The 22423-nt window shown below is 44.1% G+C and overlaps 1 protein-coding gene across 1 annotated transcript in view; it reads right to left on the reverse strand.

Moving 5' to 3' along the window:
- Positions 1-4053: 4053 nt before the first annotated feature.
- Positions 4054-22423, reverse strand: part of LOC144141416 (uncharacterized) — an 88728-nt gene continuing 70358 nt past the window's right edge. Inside the window, exons 11-13 of the mRNA XM_077672984.1 lie at positions 19792-19815; positions 6815-6959; positions 4054-4191 (exon numbers count right to left, since the gene is read on the reverse strand). Coding sequence (XP_077529110.1) covers positions 4124-4191; positions 6815-6959; positions 19792-19815 — 237 coding nt within the window. The 3' untranslated portion in view covers positions 4054-4123. The remainder of the gene's footprint in view (positions 4192-6814; positions 6960-19791; positions 19816-22423) is intronic.

Raw genomic sequence — 22423 nt, forward strand, 5'->3', positions numbered from 1 at the left:
GACCGTAACTGTTGAAGTGTTCTTCAAGCAACCTGTGAAATCCACCCTTTGCTGTACCTACGTATAGCGGCATTGTAGCAGCTGTGTATGTATTTGGCTAAAGTTATGGTGATCGATTGAGCAATGGGTGCCGGTCCTGGAGATGTAGTACTTTTTAGTACTGCCGCCAAGGCAAGGGTTTGTCCTGTGTGCTCTTCTAAACCCATACCCATCGTGTAGTTGTCACGTTAGTCTACCTTGTCTAAAAATGGTGGTTCAGAATTGTTGCCGTATTGTTTTGTGAGGGGTTATGCTCTGGCCATTCTTCGAGCTTTCTCATTTGTTGAATGCTTGTTCAAAAATAGCGAACTATTACTTTGTTTCTTTCGTAGAGTGCTGGGTGTGTGAACAGTTTCGGCTGGCGCCTATCCGTACAAGATGCAAAGTTTTCTCACGATGTGTCGGCCCGAATGAGTTTCGCAGTCTTTCAAATTGTGAGGTCTGCTTTACCTCGATGAACTCGTCCATGTAGTGAGCAGGCCAAAGATATTGAACCTGCCACTTTGAGTTAAGATGAGCAGCTTAATAGTTTGTTTATATGCCCTCTTTTTTGTTGTTGATGTTTCTCTCTTCTTTAGAATTACGTAAGTGGGACGCAGATGATGCGGCTAATGGCGAAAACCTCGATGAGGTTTATGGTGCTTTCATAATTTATGCTCTCTTTTATGTTGGTTTCCATAGGATTGTGTAGGGGATACTTGGTGTATTCTTGAATTCATATTAACGTCCAAGTATGTAGTGCACGTTATATTGTACTCTGTTGGTTCCGCTACAGATAAGGCGAATGGTCTAGGTTATTTGCTTGCCCAATTCCGGTATTTTTTTTTGGTACTTCGTGTGGTGTGGATATCGTTGCGTGAGCGATCAGGAAGACTTAGGGAGGTATTACTGGTCGTTGTTGCGTTCTTTTGCGGCCAATATTAGTATTTTTTTGCATTATTGCTTTCCAAGACAAGCATTTATCTTAGGTTGGCCGATTCTGCGGAAGAATCAATACTTGCCCCTGTCCGCCATTATTGGCTCGTTTTCGGTTGCGAGTACTTCTTTCTATGATCTTGCTTGTGTTGGTTTCGGACCAGTGTGGTGATTTCTTCTTTGAGCGCAAATTTTTCGTAAATTTGTCCCTGTGAGTTCACGGATGCTTTGTAGTACTAGTTGAAGCTGCGCGTTTGCATGTGGTGTGTTTGCAAGCTTTGTGTTTTTCTTGGGAAACGGCTGCTGAGCTCGCTCACCTTATTGTCTTTGCACTGGTCGTCTTCTTTAAAGTTATCCCCTCTGCTAAACGCCCTGGCTTGGGATAAAGATAGCCTTCCCCGCTGATTGTCCCAGTCGCCTTGGGAAAAATTTTGCACGATCTTATTACACTCCCAGACCACGCGTTGACACTTCCTACATGGACGTACCTCAACACCTACAACTATCCAATCTACCCAACATTGTCTACCAGTGATCATTATATGGGCCCCGGACAGGACACGCTGCGCGAATACAGCTCGTTGCTTCATTTTACAAACACGTAAATGTATCTTCACGAGTTACACTGACATCCTCACCCATTACGCCGGAGGTCGAAGAACAGTTGCCCCTCCCCATCTCAATATATTTTGCTAATACATGATCACCAAGTGACAGCATTAGCAAACCAATTTCCACACGGTCGATTACTTCACTTGAAACACGCAATATTCGTACAAACACCATGATATGTTCTGCATCGAATCGTACCCCTTTGAACCCTACAAGTGAACAGTGCGATGTTCGAATAATCAGCTTACATCCGGCTGACCAACATATTTTGGTAGCACCACTCGTCGATAAATGCAGTTCAGACAAAGGGGCTTGACTGAGGCGGTTTTCTTTTTGGTGGTGGAATAAACAGTTTTGACTGCTCTATCACACTGCTTTTCCTCATCCTTGGCTCACGGTGCAGAGTATCTACTTGGAGCCAACACTGAGGCTTTGTTTGTAGTTATAAATAGCCTGTTCCGGTACAGCTGTTGAGAAACAACCGCCAATATATAGATTGTGTTTATGCTAATAACACAACAATTGTATTCTATTAATCACAGCAATAATGAAAAGTTTTTGCGAAGAGGGCTAAATAATTATGCTCTGAATTTAGAAATCAAACACTTTTTCACTGCGTGTGGTTGTCCTTCCTCCTGCCATCACCAGAAAACAACTGGTTGGCGTATCGAAAAAGACTTGTGTGTCCACCTACTAGAGGTGATATACGGTGATTCTGCTTGCTACTTCCAATAGACAAAAACGGGAGAAAAGCTTCTAATGCGTCACTTCCCATTTCATTCCCAGCGTTCTCGCTGAAACTTCCGACCTCACAGGAAGCTAGCAAAACGACGTCGGGAAAGTAACAGCTAGGATGAAGCAAGAAGTTACTATGTAGATGAAAACTCTAAAGTATATTGCAGGATTCTGAATAATATTTTTTTGTAATTCGCTGTGAAATCGTACTCCCTATGCCTTTGTAGGGAATAGTTTTAATGGCACTGGAGCTTAATCGCAGAGTGTGCTAGACTTAAAACTGTGCACAACGGAAGCTTTCGCCCATTTTATTAGCTGTGCGAAAATATTTTACATTTCTCTAAATAACTACAGAGTAATCACTGTTGAAAGGACTGCCATGAGCTGGAAAGCTTCCCGTGTTTCGGTATTACTCACAGGGTGCGAAGCGCTTGCTTCGGCTGTGAGTCTCGAAGGTAGAATGATATGCTTTTGGGGTATGCTTATATACCCCATAAGCTGGAACTGTACCATGGTTAACTCTTTTTGCACGTCTTACAAATGAATGTTTTGTCCACAGCGCTGTCCTTTGCTTGGGGACTAGTTTTGCTGTAGAAAATCCCACGCAAGTACGTCGTTTTTCCTAGTGGGCCATTCTATTTGATTTAGAGTAAAATAATCACTCGCTGCCCCGACCCCACGAACTTTTGTGTCCCAAGAAGATGCTCCAAATACGTGCAAATGTTGATGCAGGAACAACATTTTTATCTCTTTTTATTTGGGTATGACATCGCTTTTGCGTCCGTGTTGTTTACCGTTGTGGTTTCAGCGACCCATTTGCACCGCCTCCAGCTTACGCTGTTTTAAAAAAGAAATATTTGGGTCGCCGATGAACGTTGCCACCCTGACCACTGGTTTTGGGACCAACGCAAGCTGATGAGCCTAAATTCACCAATCCGTTTAGAAGTGTCGTGTTATATTTTGTGAGTTTTCCTATTCGTAGAATACCAGAAAGTCTCGAAACGCATCCGCGAATACTCTTAGGGAGTTATACCTTTGCCGTAGATATGTGTTTGACACTTTTTTATGTTTGTGACCTGTTGTAAACGCAGAAAAATGAAGTGAACTTTGTAAAATATTGCAATGCGTTTTTGATGCCTCCCGTGTATGTCGGAAAGTGTGCTATTGTTATTAATGGAACAAAAACAAGGTTTTAAGGGATGCGTAATATGCATATTTCTCCGCTTATGTGTGATGATGTGTCTGCAAACAGCATGTGACTCTACCCATATGCGTAAATACGTGTTAACAGAAACCAAACATACCTCTTGACAAGCTCTGGGTGCCTGAGATCGTCTTTAAAGCATTTGGTGTAACAGGGAATGTACTGTCGGAAAAAGTTAGGGGTTTTGGCGAATGCAATCAACATTATTCCCATTGTACATAAACCATCTGTTATCTCTACCTAACACGGCAAAGTAAAACACGATACATAGGGTGAAGAAAATACCAGGAAATCGTTGGCCAGCACACGTATCTGAATTCTAGCAGCAGCGTAGGTTTTACGCACATACAGTGGAGAAAACACATAGAACCAGCAGACAGATGCACCATTTATTGATTGGGCAGGCAGTAGGCCGCAGAGAAAAAAACGTAATTGCAAGCAAGGGCTAGTAACGTCCCAAAAATAAACAGTTAAGTGATACAAGCTGTGGTGTTATAAAGTGAATTGTTGGACAGGGTTTTTTCAACAAAAAGAACGGAGGTGCAAGATACATTTGATAAAGATTTTATTGTATTGCTCTCAAAACCATTGCAATGCAATTGGTTTCAAAACAAAATCCTAATTTTCCAGAAGTGCCTCCGGCTTGGTGATAGGTACTTGTATAGACGGAAATCGCCATTCAGGGCCTGTAAAAGTAGCATTTAAATACATGTGTAAACATGAAATTTTTTATTGCTTAGGAAAAATTCATCACTCAAGCGCACATAAAAGACGCGAAACAAAGGGTTACTAGAACATATGTTCTTTGTGGTCCCGAATTATTGAATTTGATAACATAAATTGTTATCAACATTGTATATTAGGAAAGTTTTTGTACTTACCTGCCTCTAAATACTGTTTACTGTACTCATTTGCTTTGTTACCTAGCTAACATTGCAAAATTAGGAAATGTTTTGTGCTTTATATTGCCTCTAATTTCACTGGCCGTATTTGTGTATTACCGTATTTGTGTATTACTCTGTACTGCCTTCGGGCCCTGGGGGTATAATAAATAAATAAATGAATAAATAAATAGGGGAAAGCTTTAAATAGTAACCACCAAATATTTTTACGGCTACGCTATAATGAATCCTGTGCGCCTCCTACCTCCTACCCGGTAACTCTAGATACAGATAGAAGTAGAAAATGTTTTAGGAAGCTGTGCATGATCTGTCCGGTCTTATGTTACAGATAGTGCAAGCGAGCTTTGACAAACACTTTTACTCGACCAGGTTACCTGATATAATACTCATACCGGAGCGTGATATACCAGTGCCACGCGGACACACAAATGGCCATTAGGGGCTCAGTGCATGAAGTTTTATTGGCAAGTATTCGCTGCTACACGCAAACATCTATTGATATTCGCTAGAATTTTAGTTTTATTTTAAAAAGTTCCGCACAACTCCTTCGCCCTCAACCACGCCCTAAATCTGCCTTCTCTCGAACGCAATGAGCACGAAATGAAGCCAACGAAACTTTCAGCAGCGGGATGTTGACGTGGAAACACAGCTGAACTTTGAAACAACATTATTCTTGAGCTTTTTTTGTTGCAAGTTTCTGAAGAAGACTAAATGATTTAAAACTGCGGCAAAAGAAAAAAGTGTTTTACTCGTCGGTTTCAGTTTTTTGAATTTATATTCCGCTGGTAGGCGACGGCAGCTGTTAGAAGCATCTCTTAAAAACGGCTCATACCTTTTTGTTACAAAGGACTAGTTCTCTTAAGGTTTCCGTTTAGAAGAAAAACCCTTGTAACCCTTGTGATACGTTTTTCTCTATGGTAAAACTTTAAAATGTGATTGATTTCTCTTTTTGGTCGTTATCACCATCATGCCTAATACATCTATTGCCTTGGCATTTTCGCGTGCAGCAGGAACCACCAAAATGATGTCATTCGATATAGTAGAACCTAAATACTTATTGTCATTTTTCGTGTACGTGTGGCACAGTGATTAGAATACTCAAGAAAGTGGCTTTTATCATACACGTTGTGTACTGTACGTTTCGAGCTTATATGGTGTGCAAATATCCTCTTTGTACAGGGGCGGGGTGCAAAACTGGTTATTTTGTAAGAAATAAATACTTGGTTGCATAGTTTAGCACTGTGCGGAAACTGGTGTACGGAAAGGAACTATTCGGAACAACAAAGCCAGACACATAATTCTGGGAAATGAGAAAGGGTAGGTGACATTTTTTCTCATGTGTATACACAAACATAAGCAGTTTAGTGCAGCATTGTTGTTAATGTGCTTCATTTATTATATTTGATTTTTTACAGATACGATGATGTAAGCCGTAACCAGTGTGAAACTACCACACGTGGTTAGAGTATTGAATGTCTAGGACTTTGTGATATGTTGCCGCTTTGCACAATCTAAAAGACAGTGCTAATTTCCTCTAAATATTCCCGAACCTTCCTCTCTGATTTCCGCTTCTTGGCTGTAATGACACATTGTTAAGACTCTAATAATGGGGCTGCTGTTGGTATGATGGAAGCAAATGAAACCTGTGCTTTCTATAACAAATTATGAGAAACTAAAGTACACATGAACATAAATGTACATATTGCGCATTATGAAGCATAATGCCGGACAAGAATCATCAACCTAGTTGCTACAATGTTTCGAAGAGCGCGCACGCATAAATTTTGCGCATGTTAGACACATCAAAATAGTGCGTTATTATTCGGCTGAATGTTGTATATATTTACGTATTAGTGTTAGCATATAGCGCCAACAACACGTAATACATAAGCAATGAACATATCGTAACGAATAAATGCTCCACTATTATAAACACTGCAGGCTCCGAAGAAATGAAAGCACAATCACGTTTCTCCTGAACCATAGGTGTATATTTCGCCGAAATTATGTGAAGCATTTAAGATTTTGTTCGAATACAACGATCGTGCCAAGAGCGGTAAACCGTAAAAGCGCGAAAAAATATTCTCTGGAAGAAGCCTTTCATTCGCGTCTGCCAAAGTAAACAAACAGCCTCGTTGACTCAAAAACTATAGGGACTGATAGACGCAAAAATTATAAGTGGCGTCTTTGAGTCTTTCAGCATAGTAGTAGAGCTGAAATTTGGAGAGCTACATTTGTTTGAACACACTACAGCTGATTAATATTATTGGTGGTCAAAATGCCTCTTCTATGGAATAGCCACACCAAAATAGACATTTTTTCCGCAATTGTTCTGAATGTGTTCATTTGGAATTGGGGTACTTCTCTTTACAGTGCACGTCTATGGAGTAGGATGTATGAAACTTACAAAGGGCGTCGATGTGAGTGCGAATATTTATCAGATACTGCCATGATTGGTCTCCAATGGGTTCGCGGAGGATTTTTAAGAGTTGGCACGCCAATGATTTCCTTTTTTCGGAGTCCAAAAGCTCAAAAGCTTTGTTGGTCAGGCACTGCGGGAAGATAAATGCAGACGTGCAATAAATATTCATAAGCATTTTGGTTGGCCCCGGGTACATGGTAAAACTGACCGTAACAAATGAAGAATTTTAAAAGTAATCCACTCCGCGGTCAGCAAACAGTTTTCACTGGAGCGATTATATCTGCATTGTAAAATTTGTGAAATAAGCACAGTTTTGCCGCCATTTCCTAAAAAATTTAAAAAATATAACTCAATGTGAAAAATTTAGGCGTCGTAAACTTTTGGGTAAAATATCAACAAAGCACGAATGTATATTACCACACCATATACGACATAATGATATAAGGGCAAAGTCTTTTATTCCCTATACTCAACCTGTGCTGAAATGTTGCCGGCTCTAAAAGCCATTTAGGCAGAAATTAGCTGAGGCCTTCTGATTAGTTCAGCCCTAGCATTCGTTGCTCCGTAACTTTCGCAGAAAAAAGTATGTTTTAAACTCTTCAGGCTTGCTTTATGTTCCCATGATAATAGTGCAAATGCTACATTATATTAGTGATACCTTCTTCGAGGGTGTTTATAAGTGTCTCTGATTGTCGCTACCAGTGATTTGAATACGTACGCGCCAACCACGGTTTACGCTAAAAGCAGAGCTATGGCAGAAAAATGCATTATTGAGCGCAACAAAGCGGCTAGTCACTGACAGCAATTCAGAAACTTAAGGGAGAATTTTCAGTACTTCCCCTAGCTTTTACAACAGCCACAAAATCAAACTAGAATTACAGAGCAGAACAAATGTCTCGGAACAAAATAAACGAAACTCTCAATACGAAAGAATAACACATCATGGAGCCAGAAAAGGGACTGCGAATTTTCAAGGAAGGGCAAAAGAAGGTGATTAAATAAAACTAGACAACGGGCAGGCAGCTCAGTTATGTTGCTTCGCTAGCACCCATAGTATACCGACTGTGTAGTTCATCAGGAAGGGTTATAAATATTGCTTGCGGAGCATAAATTCGTCGCGTTTGTAAGCCTAGTATTTTAGAAAACTGGTGTATATGAACAGTGTTACGATCGGCGTACTTTGTTGTGAAATCCGTCCTAAATTTTCTCGGAATATATAACCCAAACCTTCTGTCATCCGAGTGGCCACTCTCATCGACGGGAAGCGACACTGCAATATTCACAACGAGGCTGCGGCGAACGATGCTACATCTGGGCACAAACCGCTCTCGCCGACTTCACGGGCACCCAAGCACACCCCAGCGAACGCCGCCATATATACTGGGAAACCTGAATAAGGGTGTTCACAAAGCGAAACGTTGAGCCTCCTTTTTCGCGTCAGGATAAGCGTTCCTGCATTCTTGGCGGTGTGCGGCGCGTGGAGGAATTCCTTTGTGGCATGCCCCAGATGCCACTGTTCAACGCGACGCAAAACGTCCATATACCACTTGGTTCCTTATCTCTGCTGCCTCACGTTTCAACCTGAGTGGTCTGGAGCGCTTCAACCTCCTAGAAATTGTTTCACCTTAGTAAACACGATGCCCCCGTGTGCGAGCGGGAAACGTGCCCTCTCTGTGTGAGTGTGGTGGCGTGTATTTCAGCGCCATTGTTTTTTGTGATTAGCGTGTACCTTAACACAGAGGGAGAGAGCGTTCAGGGGAATGAACCCAACTTGATTATCTAATTTCGCACGCGCAGCAGCCCACTGCGCTGTTCTCTCCGTCTCAAGCTACGTATAATTCACAACATAATGTTTCTTTCCTCGTCCTACCCCACTAATATTTAGTCCACCTCAGTGCCAAGGGACGACATCAGCGGAAACACTAACAGATCCGCAACAACAGTGAACTGCAGCACGCAGAACGTAAAAAGCAGGAGAAGCGCGCCTGGTGTGCTTCTCTTCTTTCTTTGTAATTTGCCTTTTGCTCTTTTAACATTGAAGGGACTGCAGCAGTCACCACTTCGGGAGCTCCTAAAATAAAAATGACTTCCTTTTGTTTGGTGTGTTACACTTCGGCGTCGTTTGACTTCATACACCGCAACAATTCACCCGACATCCAGAGATTCTGCCAGCAAATCGACCCGGCGGAAAAAAAAGGGGATCCAGCTGCACCCAAGCAGGACCGAGTCAAGGCAAAGCCAACCAGGCAACGAAACCTTCCAAGAAAACGTGGCTAGGACTTTAGCCAGCTCATTGGCTTAATTAATATTAGTACTTCGAGGCTTGGAGGCGGGAGACTTTAAAGACACGTCGTAAGAGGACGTAACCTCGCAGAGAAGCCGTTGAGAAAACGTTCATTGTGAGGGCGCACGACTGGGTAATGAAGAAGATGGTTGTGTATGCAGGTTACACAATGGCGATGAGTAGCGACACGGGACTGGTCAGTTCAACAGCCTGTAGCAAGCTGTCATGATTCCGCTGCTCACAGCAGGTCTACTCTGCAAGTACTATACAATTGAACCAAAAGTTTTAACGAACGTTGCTCACGTTCACATATGAGCTAGTGATGGCTGTTGTAAATAGTAAACCATCTGACGGTTGCTTCAGCAGTTATAAAAACGACCGAGATGGAGCCTTTATAGAGTACTTTAAAATAAATGACCCTGATCCCGGCCGTCCACACTAATAAGGCTTCGAAAAATTGAAAAACAAGGTTTTCCCCACCATTTACGAAGAGCCCTCTGCGCGCAGAGACCTTGATGGTCTAACATAAATGCAACTAGTGGTTCTCAGTGTGTATTTCTAATTTTTTTACAAAAGCGTAAATAACGTCCTCTAACTGACAATGCTCTAGTTAGCAAAGTCAGCTTGTACCACTGCCTCGAGCCGTTTGTGATGTGAACACCGGAGAAACCAAAAGCCGAGATCAAGGTTATCCAAGAGAGCTATGCCCACGCGTGTAGCTACAAATAGGATGTCTAAACGCAGATAGGTATTTGTCCAAGCAAATTTCGAAATACAAAAATTTTGATGGCAGTTTCGTGCTTAGGCAACATAGGTTTACAATACCAACTCCATCCCAGCCAGCATAAGGATGAATATGAACAGTCTGACACGCCTAGAAATTTGAAAGATCTCTTAAGCTAATATTCTCTAACACATACTGATGCTGCTGTTGTGTCCATTGTTACATTTGAATATTACAAAAGGCAATGCTTGAAAAAAGATGAGCCTCTTTAAGGAGATCTTGGCAAACCTTATTCTTTAGTGTGAGTGGAAGGAAAATCCTGAGAAACATTATGCGCAGTTTGCACTAGTGTCGTAAGCGTGGACGAAAAGCAGAGCTTACGGGGCCTCTTCCTTGACCAGAGACACCGCTGTTGCCCCTCATATTCATTTCTAACATCGATGCGGAATGTTGTACATCATTGCCAGGCCGGAATAATCTCTTATGCAGATTTCACATCTTTGCCAAAGTTGACGCGTTATACGCGCTTGAACCCATGGCCAATGCCATAGCCAACACCCGTGGAACGTACCCAAAAAGAAAATCTGTCACCCGGAAAGCGATGAGATATCAAACGGATACGTGCTGGTTTCATAACACGATGGGCCCACCTTGAATTCTGTCCACAGGAAGCGTTGATATTTGCAGTTGACTTACTATGCTATTTTATCCCGCCCCTGCTACCCCCCTTCCCCTAAGACCTTTGGGTGTCCTAGCTTAGAGGGTTTTGGTGCGATAGACGGACAAAACTTGACCTACACCGCTTTGCTGTTAAAAATTGCCTTCTAGCGGAAGGCCCGCGTGCCGTATTAATCATCACAGATACAATGGTTGGAAACCTTTTTTTGCAGTTGGTCTCAGTTCTGAATGTTGAAATAATAAGCAGCAAACCAAATCCCTTCTTTTTTGTCCCGACGATGCGTGTGTGAGTAGCACTCACGAGAACAGTTAACAGAAAAGCAGCTAGCAAGAACGTGACTTCGCGCTGCGTTTCAAGTGCAAAGGAACAGGTCATTCTGCAAAGAACCGCCGATAGAAACGTGCAGTGTTTCATGTGCGAAGAAAAAAAAACAAGTGCAGCTTGCATTCCAAGCTTCCCTATTGAGTAATTTCGGGAGAAAGGATCATCCCGTCTATGAAGACGGCAAGCGCCTAATCGCGACGGCTTCATCTGAATTTCTAGTGTCACAAACGTGCCACGAGACGGCCAGCCTTACCGGAATAAATAATGGGCCCATTAGAGCAAGCCTTTACCAAGGCCTAGGTACCGATGCCGCCATCGATTCTTTGTCGGCGGCGCTCAAGTATGCTGATTTGCCAGTCCAGAATCTTCTAAGCAGACCTCATTTCCAACGCATCATTGAAGGCAGTCGTAAACCCATCAGGCTGCGCCTGACGTCTATTCCATATTGGGCGATAAAACGACTGGCGGCAGCGATACGCCACGAGCACTTCGCCTGCTGCCGCTGAATATAAGAACTATTCAAATGCAACTACAAGTCTAGCGGCAAGCATATGAAATCTAGCAACTCTTACGGCTGCTAATATTGACGGTGGCGCACCTGCAACCTGAGAAACACAGACGTAGTTGGTGAATACGGTGCCAGTGGAGGTGGCGATGATACGCGTACGGGCACACCTAGCGAGGAAGCGAGGTAGAAATAGCGCTCCAAATTGTCAAGAAAGGTTAGAAGCCTCTTTGTTTTGCTGCAAATAAATGGCCTCAGCAAATGTGCCAAGAAGGGAAGAGAACCCAAAACGGCATCGTGGGCCGCTTAGGCATCATTATTAATGTATTCGAAAGGAAGAAGCGCCTGCGGATGGCAATGTTGAGTTCGCAAATTCAGCTGCCGAAATTTTCAGAAATCTTCGAACCTGAACACATTTGCAACTAGTTCAGATGACGGCGAGGAGTTTAATGAGCCATCTAGCAAAACGTTTTCAAGTTTCCCTACCAGTACAGCCCTTGTGCGCACATGATTTCTACATTGGGGAGGTGTAGCGTTTTGATGTTTTCAAAAACTGCAGGGAGAAAACTCCAACTGGGTAAAGAAGAGCTCGTGTGTCGTAAACAAAGCGAAGTCAATCTGCTACTTCCTTTTACAGTAATTTGTTTTTTCAATTTTGAACCCAACGCACAACCTAAAATGTCATTTTCTGTGAGGTTCTAGATGAACGTTTTTGGCGTCGGATTCTTCTGTATGTGATACGTGGGTGTGGCGCACTGAAATGACCACAAACACTGGCATGTGGGTAATTGTAGGTTTTTAAATAAAATACGTGTAATTCAAAACAGTGCATGTATCTTGGTTCTTCCATTGGTGGGGTATCTCGCGACACTTTTGAACAGCGGTCAAAGCGAGAATTACCTCATTTTAGAACAGTGCTCTTAACGTTAGTTACTCTCCAAGGCCTTTAAAATACAGGTGTAATTCCTGCTACTGACCTAAATTAAAGTTTGTAGTTTGGATAATAAGGTCTGACATGATCTTTATATACTAAATAAGTGTCTGTCAGCAGATTGGGGATTATGGGTGGTGCAAAACCTCGGATAAAAATGTATTGAAACTGTGAAATATTTTTGGCATGTTAGGCTCTGAAATGTATTCCTTAATACAACAAATACTTAAAGCAAAAGCGTTCTAAGTGAAATGGACAGTGGCCTGTTACAAACCTAATGCATTTCATAATAGACAATTTGGTCGACCAAAAATATCTGATAAAATTTCTGCACACAAAGGCCGTGCACAAGTGCACAAGAGAGCTGATGAACAACGCTGGGAGGCCTTTACGGAAATGGAGTACCCGCGTCAGACAAGAAGAGAAGGCTTTTGAACCTAACAAAGCTCGTGCCTCCTTAAGCATTCAGATAGCTGGATCCCAGTCGAACGTTCTTGGACTGGGTTGGTCAAATGAAACAGACACCTTCATTAACAACCCTGAGAATATTTTCACTTTCTTGGAGATGGCCAAGAAAACCAAGCGATTTGTGCTCCAGAGGGTATCGCGGGTCTAAGATGCATTAGAGTTTAACGCGCCGTATGTAGTCCGAGGAAAACTAATGTTTCAACAGTTATGGGTTATGAAGGTGGACTGGGTTGAAGAGATTCTTGTTGATGTTGGAGATGTGTGGCGTGATTGGAGTAACGATTTGATGCATATGCCCAAAATCTAAGTTTCCCGAAATATCAAGCTGAGAGTTGCAGAACCACGTGACAAGCTGTTACACGTTTTCGTCGATGCAATCCTGAAAGCTTGCGGAGCTTGTGCGCACCTGCGGGTAGAAGATTGAGATGGAAAAGTAACTAGCGCTCTAAAAGCAGCTAAGTCAAGAATAACCCCTCTCAACGTTCTATCGTTGCCACGACAAGATCTAATTGGCGCATTGAGAGGAAACAGGTTTTTAAAGCATATAGCATGTACCTGGAGCAATCTAATGACAAGAGCGCAACATTTCATATGGACGGACATAACCATAGTGCTTGGCTTGTTACATTGAGCAACTTCGACCGTAGACGTCTTTGTAAAGAGCAGTGTCAATGAAATCTTGTCCAGCACATGAAGCTATATGTGGCGACATTAACCAGGAGAAATCAACCCTGGAGATGTATTGAAGCGAGGGGTCTCCTTAGGTGCACTGGCTACTGACGTGAACTGGTGGCAGATACCAGCTTGTCTGAGCAAAAACTCATGAGAATGTCTAAAAGTCATACTACTACAACCCAAAAGTCACGAAATGGTATGCGTGAAAGCCGGCACCCCAACAACGCTTCGCGCTACGAAAGAACACCTCATTTAGCCAGACTTATGAACCCCGCCATGTTTGGCTCGCAGCGCAAAGTTCTCCCAGTTACCGCATGGGTATTACGAGTTTGTCTCCAACATTAAATGCCAGAGGAAGCAAGCTGGAGTCCTCTCTACAGAAGAAATATTGGCAGCCGAGAGATACTGGATCCACCAAGTACAAGCGGAATCGTTTCCCGCAGAAAGGAGTTGGCTGCAAGAAGTTAAAGGTTCGCCTTTGGTGAGAATACCAAGGGTAGGGTACACCAGTTTTTTGGAGAGGATGGTATTCAATGCATTGTAGGAAGGCTACAAAAACTCGCCGACAGTGGGACGTGAAGCATCCAGTACTCTTCTCAAGTGGACATTGCTTTACCGAACTAGTGTTTGCGGGTGGCCATCGTCGAGTGATGCACGGAGGATTGACGGCAATGATAAACAACGTATGAGAGCTATTTGGTGTCCCAAGAGCCCGACAAGCGAAAGAAACTAATCAATCAATACGGGCTATACGCCCGGTTTCACATTTATTCCATCGTGACGCCGTGTCCACCAATTCTCACCTGCATGGTAGAGAAGACGATACCATTTGACACTACAGGACTTGATTTCGCCGGACTGTTGTATACGAGGCGATCATAGGGCTCCGATAGAAAAGTGTACATCGTACTTCTCACGTTTGCCGTAACGAGAGCATTGCACTTAGAAATGGTGTAGGATATGTCCTCACCTGCATTCGTGTTGCCTTTCCTGCACTTGATTGCGAGAAGGGGACTCCCAAGTACAATTTATTCCAATAATGCACTAACCTTCAAGAGAACGTTTCGGGAGATACAAATGATGTTGAACGTGATAAAAACAAGACAAGTTCCAGGATATCATAGCAAATCAGAGAATTAGTTGGACGTTCATAGTTGAAACGCTCTATTGTGGTGAGGCTGGTGGGAACGGTAATAGGAATTGTGACAACAGCGCTGTGCAAAGTTTTAGGACGAAGCTGCCTGTGCTCGGAAGAACTTTCAAGTATTCTGACTCAGATTAAAGTAGTACCTAATTTGCGGCCGCTGACATACAGTGAGAATGACGCAAGAGATCCTGTAGCCATCCCGCCGGCACACTTTCCAGTTGGTCAGCAACTATCTACGTTACATGAAGTCATGACGGAGTCAAACGACATGAGCAGACAGGATAAAAATTACTATGCCCGGCGCTTTCAAAATCAACAAAAAGTGGTGGAAAATTTTTGGAAACAATTGAAACATGAATATTTCTTGCAATTACCATCTGCACATCGCTCGCCCACACATCGATCAACGAATTGAAAATTCGGCGACATTGTACTAGTGGAAATTCCTAATACGCCGAAGTTATTCTGGCCACTATCCCGGGTTCATGAAGTGTACCCAGGCACTCACGGATTGCTTCGAGCCTGTTCAGTGCGGTTACCAGGAGGCAAGGTCATTAACGGGCCAGTATAAGAAACTTCGTCTTCTGCAACTGCATTCCACCACACGTGAAGCCCCAGGGGATGTTGGAGACGAGAAGGCAACGAAGAAGAGGAAGGGACCGTTCACTCATGCATCCGCAAATCGTACCCAGCAGAGCGTGTACTAATATCATAGTCATTGCAAAAATCAGGCAGTCATCGCCAATAAAGAGACATTCCTTCAAGAGGCCTTACAAATCCGTTCACTGCCGGCTCAACCGCAGTGACGTGGTCACTCCGCAACAAGCGTCTCACGAACCACTCGCTTTATTTCTGTTTAAGTTTTTTTCTTTCTAACGCGGTTTTACCAGAAGAGAAGGAATTCCATCGAGCACTGGGTTTCACTAGAAAGTGTACTACGTATGCTTAGGTTTCTTTTTTTTAAGTTAACATATACATCAAGCCGACAGAAACCGGCTGGTTTGTAGATTTAGCGTTCATCCTGTATTACAATGATCACACATATACAGTTGTTTACAGTCTATAAAATGGAAGTGCGTAACCCGTATGTAAAGAAGACCATTGAGGTTATGCAGCAGCAATTGTTGCCTAATCATTTTAATTATGTCGCTTGGATTACGCGTATTTCATCTTGGTAAAAGTGGTCAAAAAGGCGATTCCAATACATTTGAAAGGTAAACTATCAGCACCGTTTTTGTGGGGTCTCTGGTCTTGCCCTGAAGCAGTTATAATGGAAGAGTTGGCCGATGAGGTAAACCTTGCATTTGTTCCACAGCACAATCATCTAGATCAACACGAGAACGGTAACAGAGACAGTCGTGGTTGGCCTAAGAAGAAGACGGAAAGAAAAGAAGCTTCGTTTGGCAGGTACTTTTTATCATTTCGATTTATTTTCTTCTGAATATTTATTTGAGCGCTGCCATCCCCGACCCCTACCCACACTTGAACGCATTGCAGTCTGCGGCTACGGCCGTGAGACATTTACGCCTACAGATCGACTTCTCCTTTTTCGGGCTCGTAAATACAAACATACATGTTTCAGTCCTTCCTAGTTTATTGACTGAGTACTGTATTGCGTACACAAGCAAAAAAACGCCCGCGCGTCTGCTCGCACCGCAGTCAGTGCCAAGAAGACTGCATATGGCGCTGCGCAAAGATTTCATATTAGGGAGTATAGTAACCGGAAGCCATTTTCATCTCTGTGTTTTGAACTCGCCGTGATATCTTGAAAAACCGAGACACAGACGTGTTTGCTAGTGTTTTTGATGCTATCTCAACGATAAAAACTTGTGGTCCTGCTTTATGCCTGTCTCTCTCTCTCTCTCTAGATTACGCCGCTAGATCAAAAGAGAAAACAATAAAAAAAACCAAAAAGTTTCTGCGTTTTTGCAGCCACCCTTTTCCATAGGGGCCACTTCCCGTGCAAGCGGCGTGAACTTCCCCAGGGTTGTAGTCCCACACAAGGGCCGAGCGCCAGGCCGGGGAGTCACTTGTAGCTATTTCACCGGTATGTGTCCGGCACCACCAAGACATACGAATGCTCATGGTGCCTTCCACAGCCACGGTGGACGCTCAACTCACAACCGCCTGGGGCAGGGCATGCCGCAAGACTCTTTCACCCCCGGAAATTGCGCAACGCTGCATGATGGCTGGGGGCCCCGCCAGATGAACAATGGTCAGGGGCCCCTCGCGAGGATAAAGGCATCTTTCCAAGCGTGGATTCCCCTTTCAAGAGTCCGCACTCGACAAGGGACGCCTGTAATCATTAAAGAAACAGGTGGGTATCCGGCGGTACGCGGATTAGAAGCTGTGACCTCGTGCATACGAAGCGATGGCTGTACCTCTGAGCCATCGCTGCGGTTCAGAGGTACGTCTCGGTGTTTATCTCTATGAATTTAACACGCCCCTGCCAGGTAATGGACTACCCTCCTACTGCGGCAACTCTCAATCATTTTCTCTCTTTCGTTGGTTCTCCCATAGAAAACACAAAGACGTTCTAATACGCAATTCAATTTCCACGTGCTCGCGGAGGTCTTGTGTAGGGAATTTTTAGGGGCGAAGGCCCTTAGGGGCTTGGGCTATTGGCTTCTCCTCTTGTCCTCGTCGTCGGAATTGTCCTCTGATATAGTCACTCTAGTAAAACACTGCGACACTCGCTTACGCCTCGCGCTAGAGCGCGCGTAACGCGGAAGAGAAAAACACCGGGACGCTTGTTGACGCCTCGCGCTGTAGTGATGCGTGCTTCAAAGACAAGAGACTTTGAAAACGAAGCTGTATACTTCTAACCCCCAACGGTTTCGTCTCCGTGGGCAAAAACTCCCAGTTGCCAAGGATGCGCATACACACTGCTTGCTTAGCTCCTCCTGACGTTTTCACGTTATTTATTTCTTTGGATTGCCATTTGAGCCACGACCTCAATGTTCTAGACTACGCCATGTTTGTAATTTCTAGCTACAATTTACTTTAATCTCTTTTTTGCTTTCGATAATTTCAATGACGCCAGTTTTAATTAGTATTACACTGCTTCTATAACATACATTTATGTTTTGCCTATGACGCCTCCCTTTTTTTTGCAGAACAGGGTTGGAAAGCATAAAGTGTGCTACAAGGTTTGGCATTTTGGAAATGCATTGTGAATACAAAAATGTCTCCTTCGAATTTGGTTTTTTCTTTTGATCGAGTGGCTTAATCTAGAGAGAGAGAGAGAGAGAGAGATGCATCAAGAAAGACCATAAGCTTTTATAAATGAGATAGCATAAAAATACTAACAATACTTTTATGTTTCAGCTTTTCGAAATACCACGGAGTGATCAATACACAGACATAAAAATGGCTTTCTGGGACTATACTCTCTAATGAAAAACCTTTGCGCAGCGCGATATGAAGCCTTCTTGGCCATGGCGTAGAGCTGCGGCGTCTTAGGAAGTGACCGCGTGATCAGCGAACGCACCGCGGCATGCGCTACTTTGCCATTATCTCCTAACGCGACGCCGCTCACGAGCAGATCGTTATCCATTAGATTTGAACCACCCACGCAAATATCAGCGATGGTAAGCATCATCGTCGACGGCGGGACCTGCGTCTCTGGCACTGACACCATTCTGCGTCTCAAAAAGGGACCACAGACGGCATTCCAGGCAGTGAACCCTTCATCGTAGAGCCCACTGCGGCAGGGTTTCCTACGACGTCATCTCGCTGCGCGTCGGCACCGCTCACCATGTCTCACTGCTTCCCCCCTCACCTTTTCTTCGTGTGTCGTCGCTGAGCAGCGACTCGCACTGCCTTGGCATGCTGCCCACCCTCTCACCCTTTCACCGCACTCTTACCTTAGCTTTCTGTTTTCTTTGATTCTCCCTTCGTTCGGTAACGACGACAACGCCGTCGTCCAAATAGAGTCGCAGATGCAAACCTAGTGTACAAGAAGACACTATCGTCGTCGGCAAATAGAATTTTATGGTGCTGTTATTTGGAATGCTATAGCGGCAGATGAGAAATCCATACACAACTTTTCTGCGGCCATGAAGCGTTTTATGTGACAGGATAGCGATGTAGTTTGATTAATATTCTGCGCTTTTCCTTGTCCCCAGACCCCGGCGCACACCAAGGGTGACACAGGGAACCACTTAGCCCACATGGCTACCTGGGAGAGTCTCTCACATGCTCCCGTGGTTTCCTTGGCCCCACCCCCACACGACGCGACGTGGCCTGAAAAATACCGCAAATCAAAGATCCTCAGTCGTCAGAGCCTCCAGGAATCCTCCCCTGTGGGTTTCCTCAATGCTCTAATACGTCTCCCCAGAAAAGGAGAAGTTCTTGCAAACAAGATCTACGCAAACTCTGCATATACTCCCGACATTCTTTTTAAGTGGACCTATCCTCGAACATTATATACTCCAAAGTGCATATTTTGTGGGCAATCACTAGTCTCTAATCTTTATCACCTTATCTGTATGTGTTCTGCCTTTTCACAAGGACTTTCGGAACATTCGTCAAATGCACGCTAATCCCCTTTCATAAGAATCAATTGTAGAATTCTGTGTCCAGAATGGTCTCTATAAAGCTGTTTGATTCGTGATCGACTCAGCCCTGTATGGGTTAGTGATTCTGTGACAAGTGCGAACTGACTTTCTAATGGGTCAAGAAGTGCAAATATGTTTTCGATGACTTCTTTTCATACTTTTTTTCCTTTTTCCTACTCTCCCTCATCCCATTCATGGACTTATGACCTCCTCCAATAAACAGCCAATCAATCAATTGTCCCCAAAAATGCATTCTGTAATCCAGTATATTATTTCGTGCCTGTTCCGTTTTCCAAGAGCTACCGTTTGCTGAGTTATGCGGTATGCCTGACCATTTGTCCCGACACTAGCCAGCCATGTGATGATACCCCAAATGTTTTTTAAATTTTTCTTTTATTATCAAACGTTGAAAGTGACAATAAAAACACTCAAGGTGGAGTTATAGAGATTTGGTGATGAGCGTTAGTGTGACTAGTTCAAAAGAACCCAATTTTATTCCGCTAAAGTGCCTTACACAAATAGGTGTGCCTATTTGTGTAAGTCGCTGTGCGTTGAAAGGCATCCCGACCCTTCACGCAGTGAATAACCGGCACTTATATGGTCAAAAAGAGCATATTCAAACGAGCTGTTGGACTAACAATAGAAAGAGGCTGGTTTTGTACTCACTAGAAAGGTGCTCTCCAGACGTTTCTGGAAGAAAAGAGTGTAAAAAATATGGGCAGAGATCCGGCACGGTGATAATCAAAAGAGTGTTTGGGGCACACAGTTAATGTAAAAGGAATCGCTGTATCATCATGCGGAAATACATTATCTGGACACGCTCCCAAAATTGGCCTTTATATACTCTAAACGCTCATATTGTTACAGCGTGTCAGCAGCCAAAGAACGGGAACGTAGTACATTACCCCAAGACCTGAGGGAATGGGCTAGGGCTCCGCTGAGACGAAGAATATTACCAGTTGTTACAGTAGTATTGAGTTTCTTTTGATTCCAAAATTGTTAGCATCACTGTACCCTATTTTCCTTTTGTTTTAAACTAATTACTAAGCTTCTTCAGCAGTGAAATCACAATAAGACTTGGCCAATCCCCCAGAGTGGGTACGCGTCATTCTTGTTCCGGATACAACCAACCAACCAACCAAATAAATCCTGGGCTCGCTTCCCTGAACCTACGCCTGTGAAATACCCCATCATTTTCGCGTATTCCTCTTCTTAACATCTTGGTGCAGGTTACTCGATATCCCTTCCCTCTCGTCTTGGCTGCCCAATCCTAGAGACTTCGTAACCCTTCATCACGTTACTCCGCAGCGGGTGTCATATTCATCCTGCCACCAAGGCTCTGCCCAATGAGTCGGCGACTCCGCTGGTCGTGGTTTCTCAGCCCCGCGAGCCTGGTTTCTCCACCGGCACTGACAACGCCGACTTCGAAGATTAGCGCAACCTCTACGAGCGGGTCAGCGCCCACAACCATTGGGACCGCACGATCATGCTGGCCAACCTCCTTTTCTACTTCAAAGGGACGGCCCGCACGTGAAACGAGACGACTTCGTGAGTTTTTTTTAGCTCTGCGCTGATAAAAGAAGAGCATTTTCTTCGAAAATCACGCATACCTTTTTGTTCAGATTCCCGCATAGTGTGCACTTTTCTTCTACTATTTGCTACATTTTTGAGCCATTTTTTTAGTTTTTTCTCTAAATCTTGGTTTGATAAATTGGGCACATTAGCCCCAAAAAAGCTCGCGATCTTGGCCAATCCCCCAAATGGGTATGTGCCGCTTTTGCAAAATGGCGCTTTTTGCAACGGGGGTTATGTCACAGTGCATTAGCAGCCAAAGAACTAAATGTTAGTACATACCCCCAAGCATTGCGGGCATGTGCTAGGGCTCAGCTGCGAAGAAGAAGAGGTTCGTTGCTAGAGCCAACATGGTGCTCGCTTACCTGTACATACGTGTGTGAAATACCCCACCATTTTCACGTATTCCTCTGTGTAACAATATTCTATAGCATGATCACACGTCTACTTGGAAGCTCCGGCTGTTCACAATTTCTGTCACAACTGAAAAAATACATTCCGCATCACCCATGTATTGTAGTCCCACTTTTGCAAAGCAAATATTTGAGAGTGCCCTCTTTTTTGCTTTGTTTCTTTCTCATCTGTTCGCGTTTTTATAAAACCAAGATCTGTGCTGCCTGCCATCTGGCTTTACGTATAAACGATTTCCTTTATTCTCTCGCTTGCCCTGAAGGGCACGCACAGCCAGCCCAGACAGCATGGCCTTGATTGCGAGATGGATTGATCAAGCGCTGCCGAAACAGTAATACTACAGTGTCTAGAATAGGAAAGTGTGATTAGCGGCATGCAGCGCCTACGAGGCGCTTTGAAGCCGCCGATAGGGATGCGAAAGGGAGGGCGCGCGATCGTTTACACGTGGCCTGGTAAGACGTGCGCGGATCGTCTGCAATGTGATTGCCGCTTTGCCCAGAGAGAAGCAGCGCTTGTTTCCTGTGCCGTAGCAGGTTTAATGGTGCATTAGTGCCGCAAAAGTAGATCCACAGTTTTTCGTCGGGTCACTCTACTGTGTACAAGTCCTGCGAAAAGAAACTGTCGTTGCTTGGCGTTCCGAAGGACGTGCGCCTGTATTGCGCAGTGCCGACGAGAAATACCACGTACTGAGAAGCGGCTCAAGGAAAACACCGCTATGTGCGAGCTACACCTTGACGTAAGAGACATCGCCCGGCACATTTAACATATCGTGAACGGAGAAGTGGTCTCAATTTACATAGGCAGGCCTCGGTTGCCCCCGAAAAATCTGCCCACGCAATTTTCGAGTCCTCTGAAGTACCAGCCGAACTTCCCTGAGCAGGAAATGTCAAGCGAGAAGCGCACCTGCGGCCCCACCCAGCAATAAAAAAGCTAAGGATGGTGACTCCCCTGTACGGGTGCAGATTTTACAGAACCCCATGCTCCTTTTCTGTCAAGAACTTGACCCTACCTTCGGCAACATGGGGGAAACCACACGTTGATTTAGTGTTTCCCCCTTCACTGTGGCTTACAGCCTGTGTCGCACTGCACAGGGTAAAGTCAAAGCCGCTACACGTATAATATCCACACATTGGAAGCATTTACGAAGCATCTGACATACTGAAGAAGTCTGCCACTCTCCCCGGCCGTCCATGACTATCAAATTTGTGTTGGTCCTCTATATTTTGGCCTTGTCGTGAACGGAAGAAGCACTTACAGCTCAATTTCCTCACGTAACAGCAGAATCGAAGGTCGGAAACGCTTTTCCGATGACAAT

The sequence above is a fragment of the Haemaphysalis longicornis genome, unplaced genomic scaffold (genome assembly GCF_048455015.1).
Source record: "Haemaphysalis longicornis isolate Haplotype H1 unplaced genomic scaffold, Haemaphysalis longicornis Haplotype H1 scaffold_6, whole genome shotgun sequence".
In the NCBI taxonomy this organism is placed as follows: Eukaryota; Metazoa; Arthropoda; class Arachnida; order Ixodida; family Ixodidae; genus Haemaphysalis; species Haemaphysalis longicornis.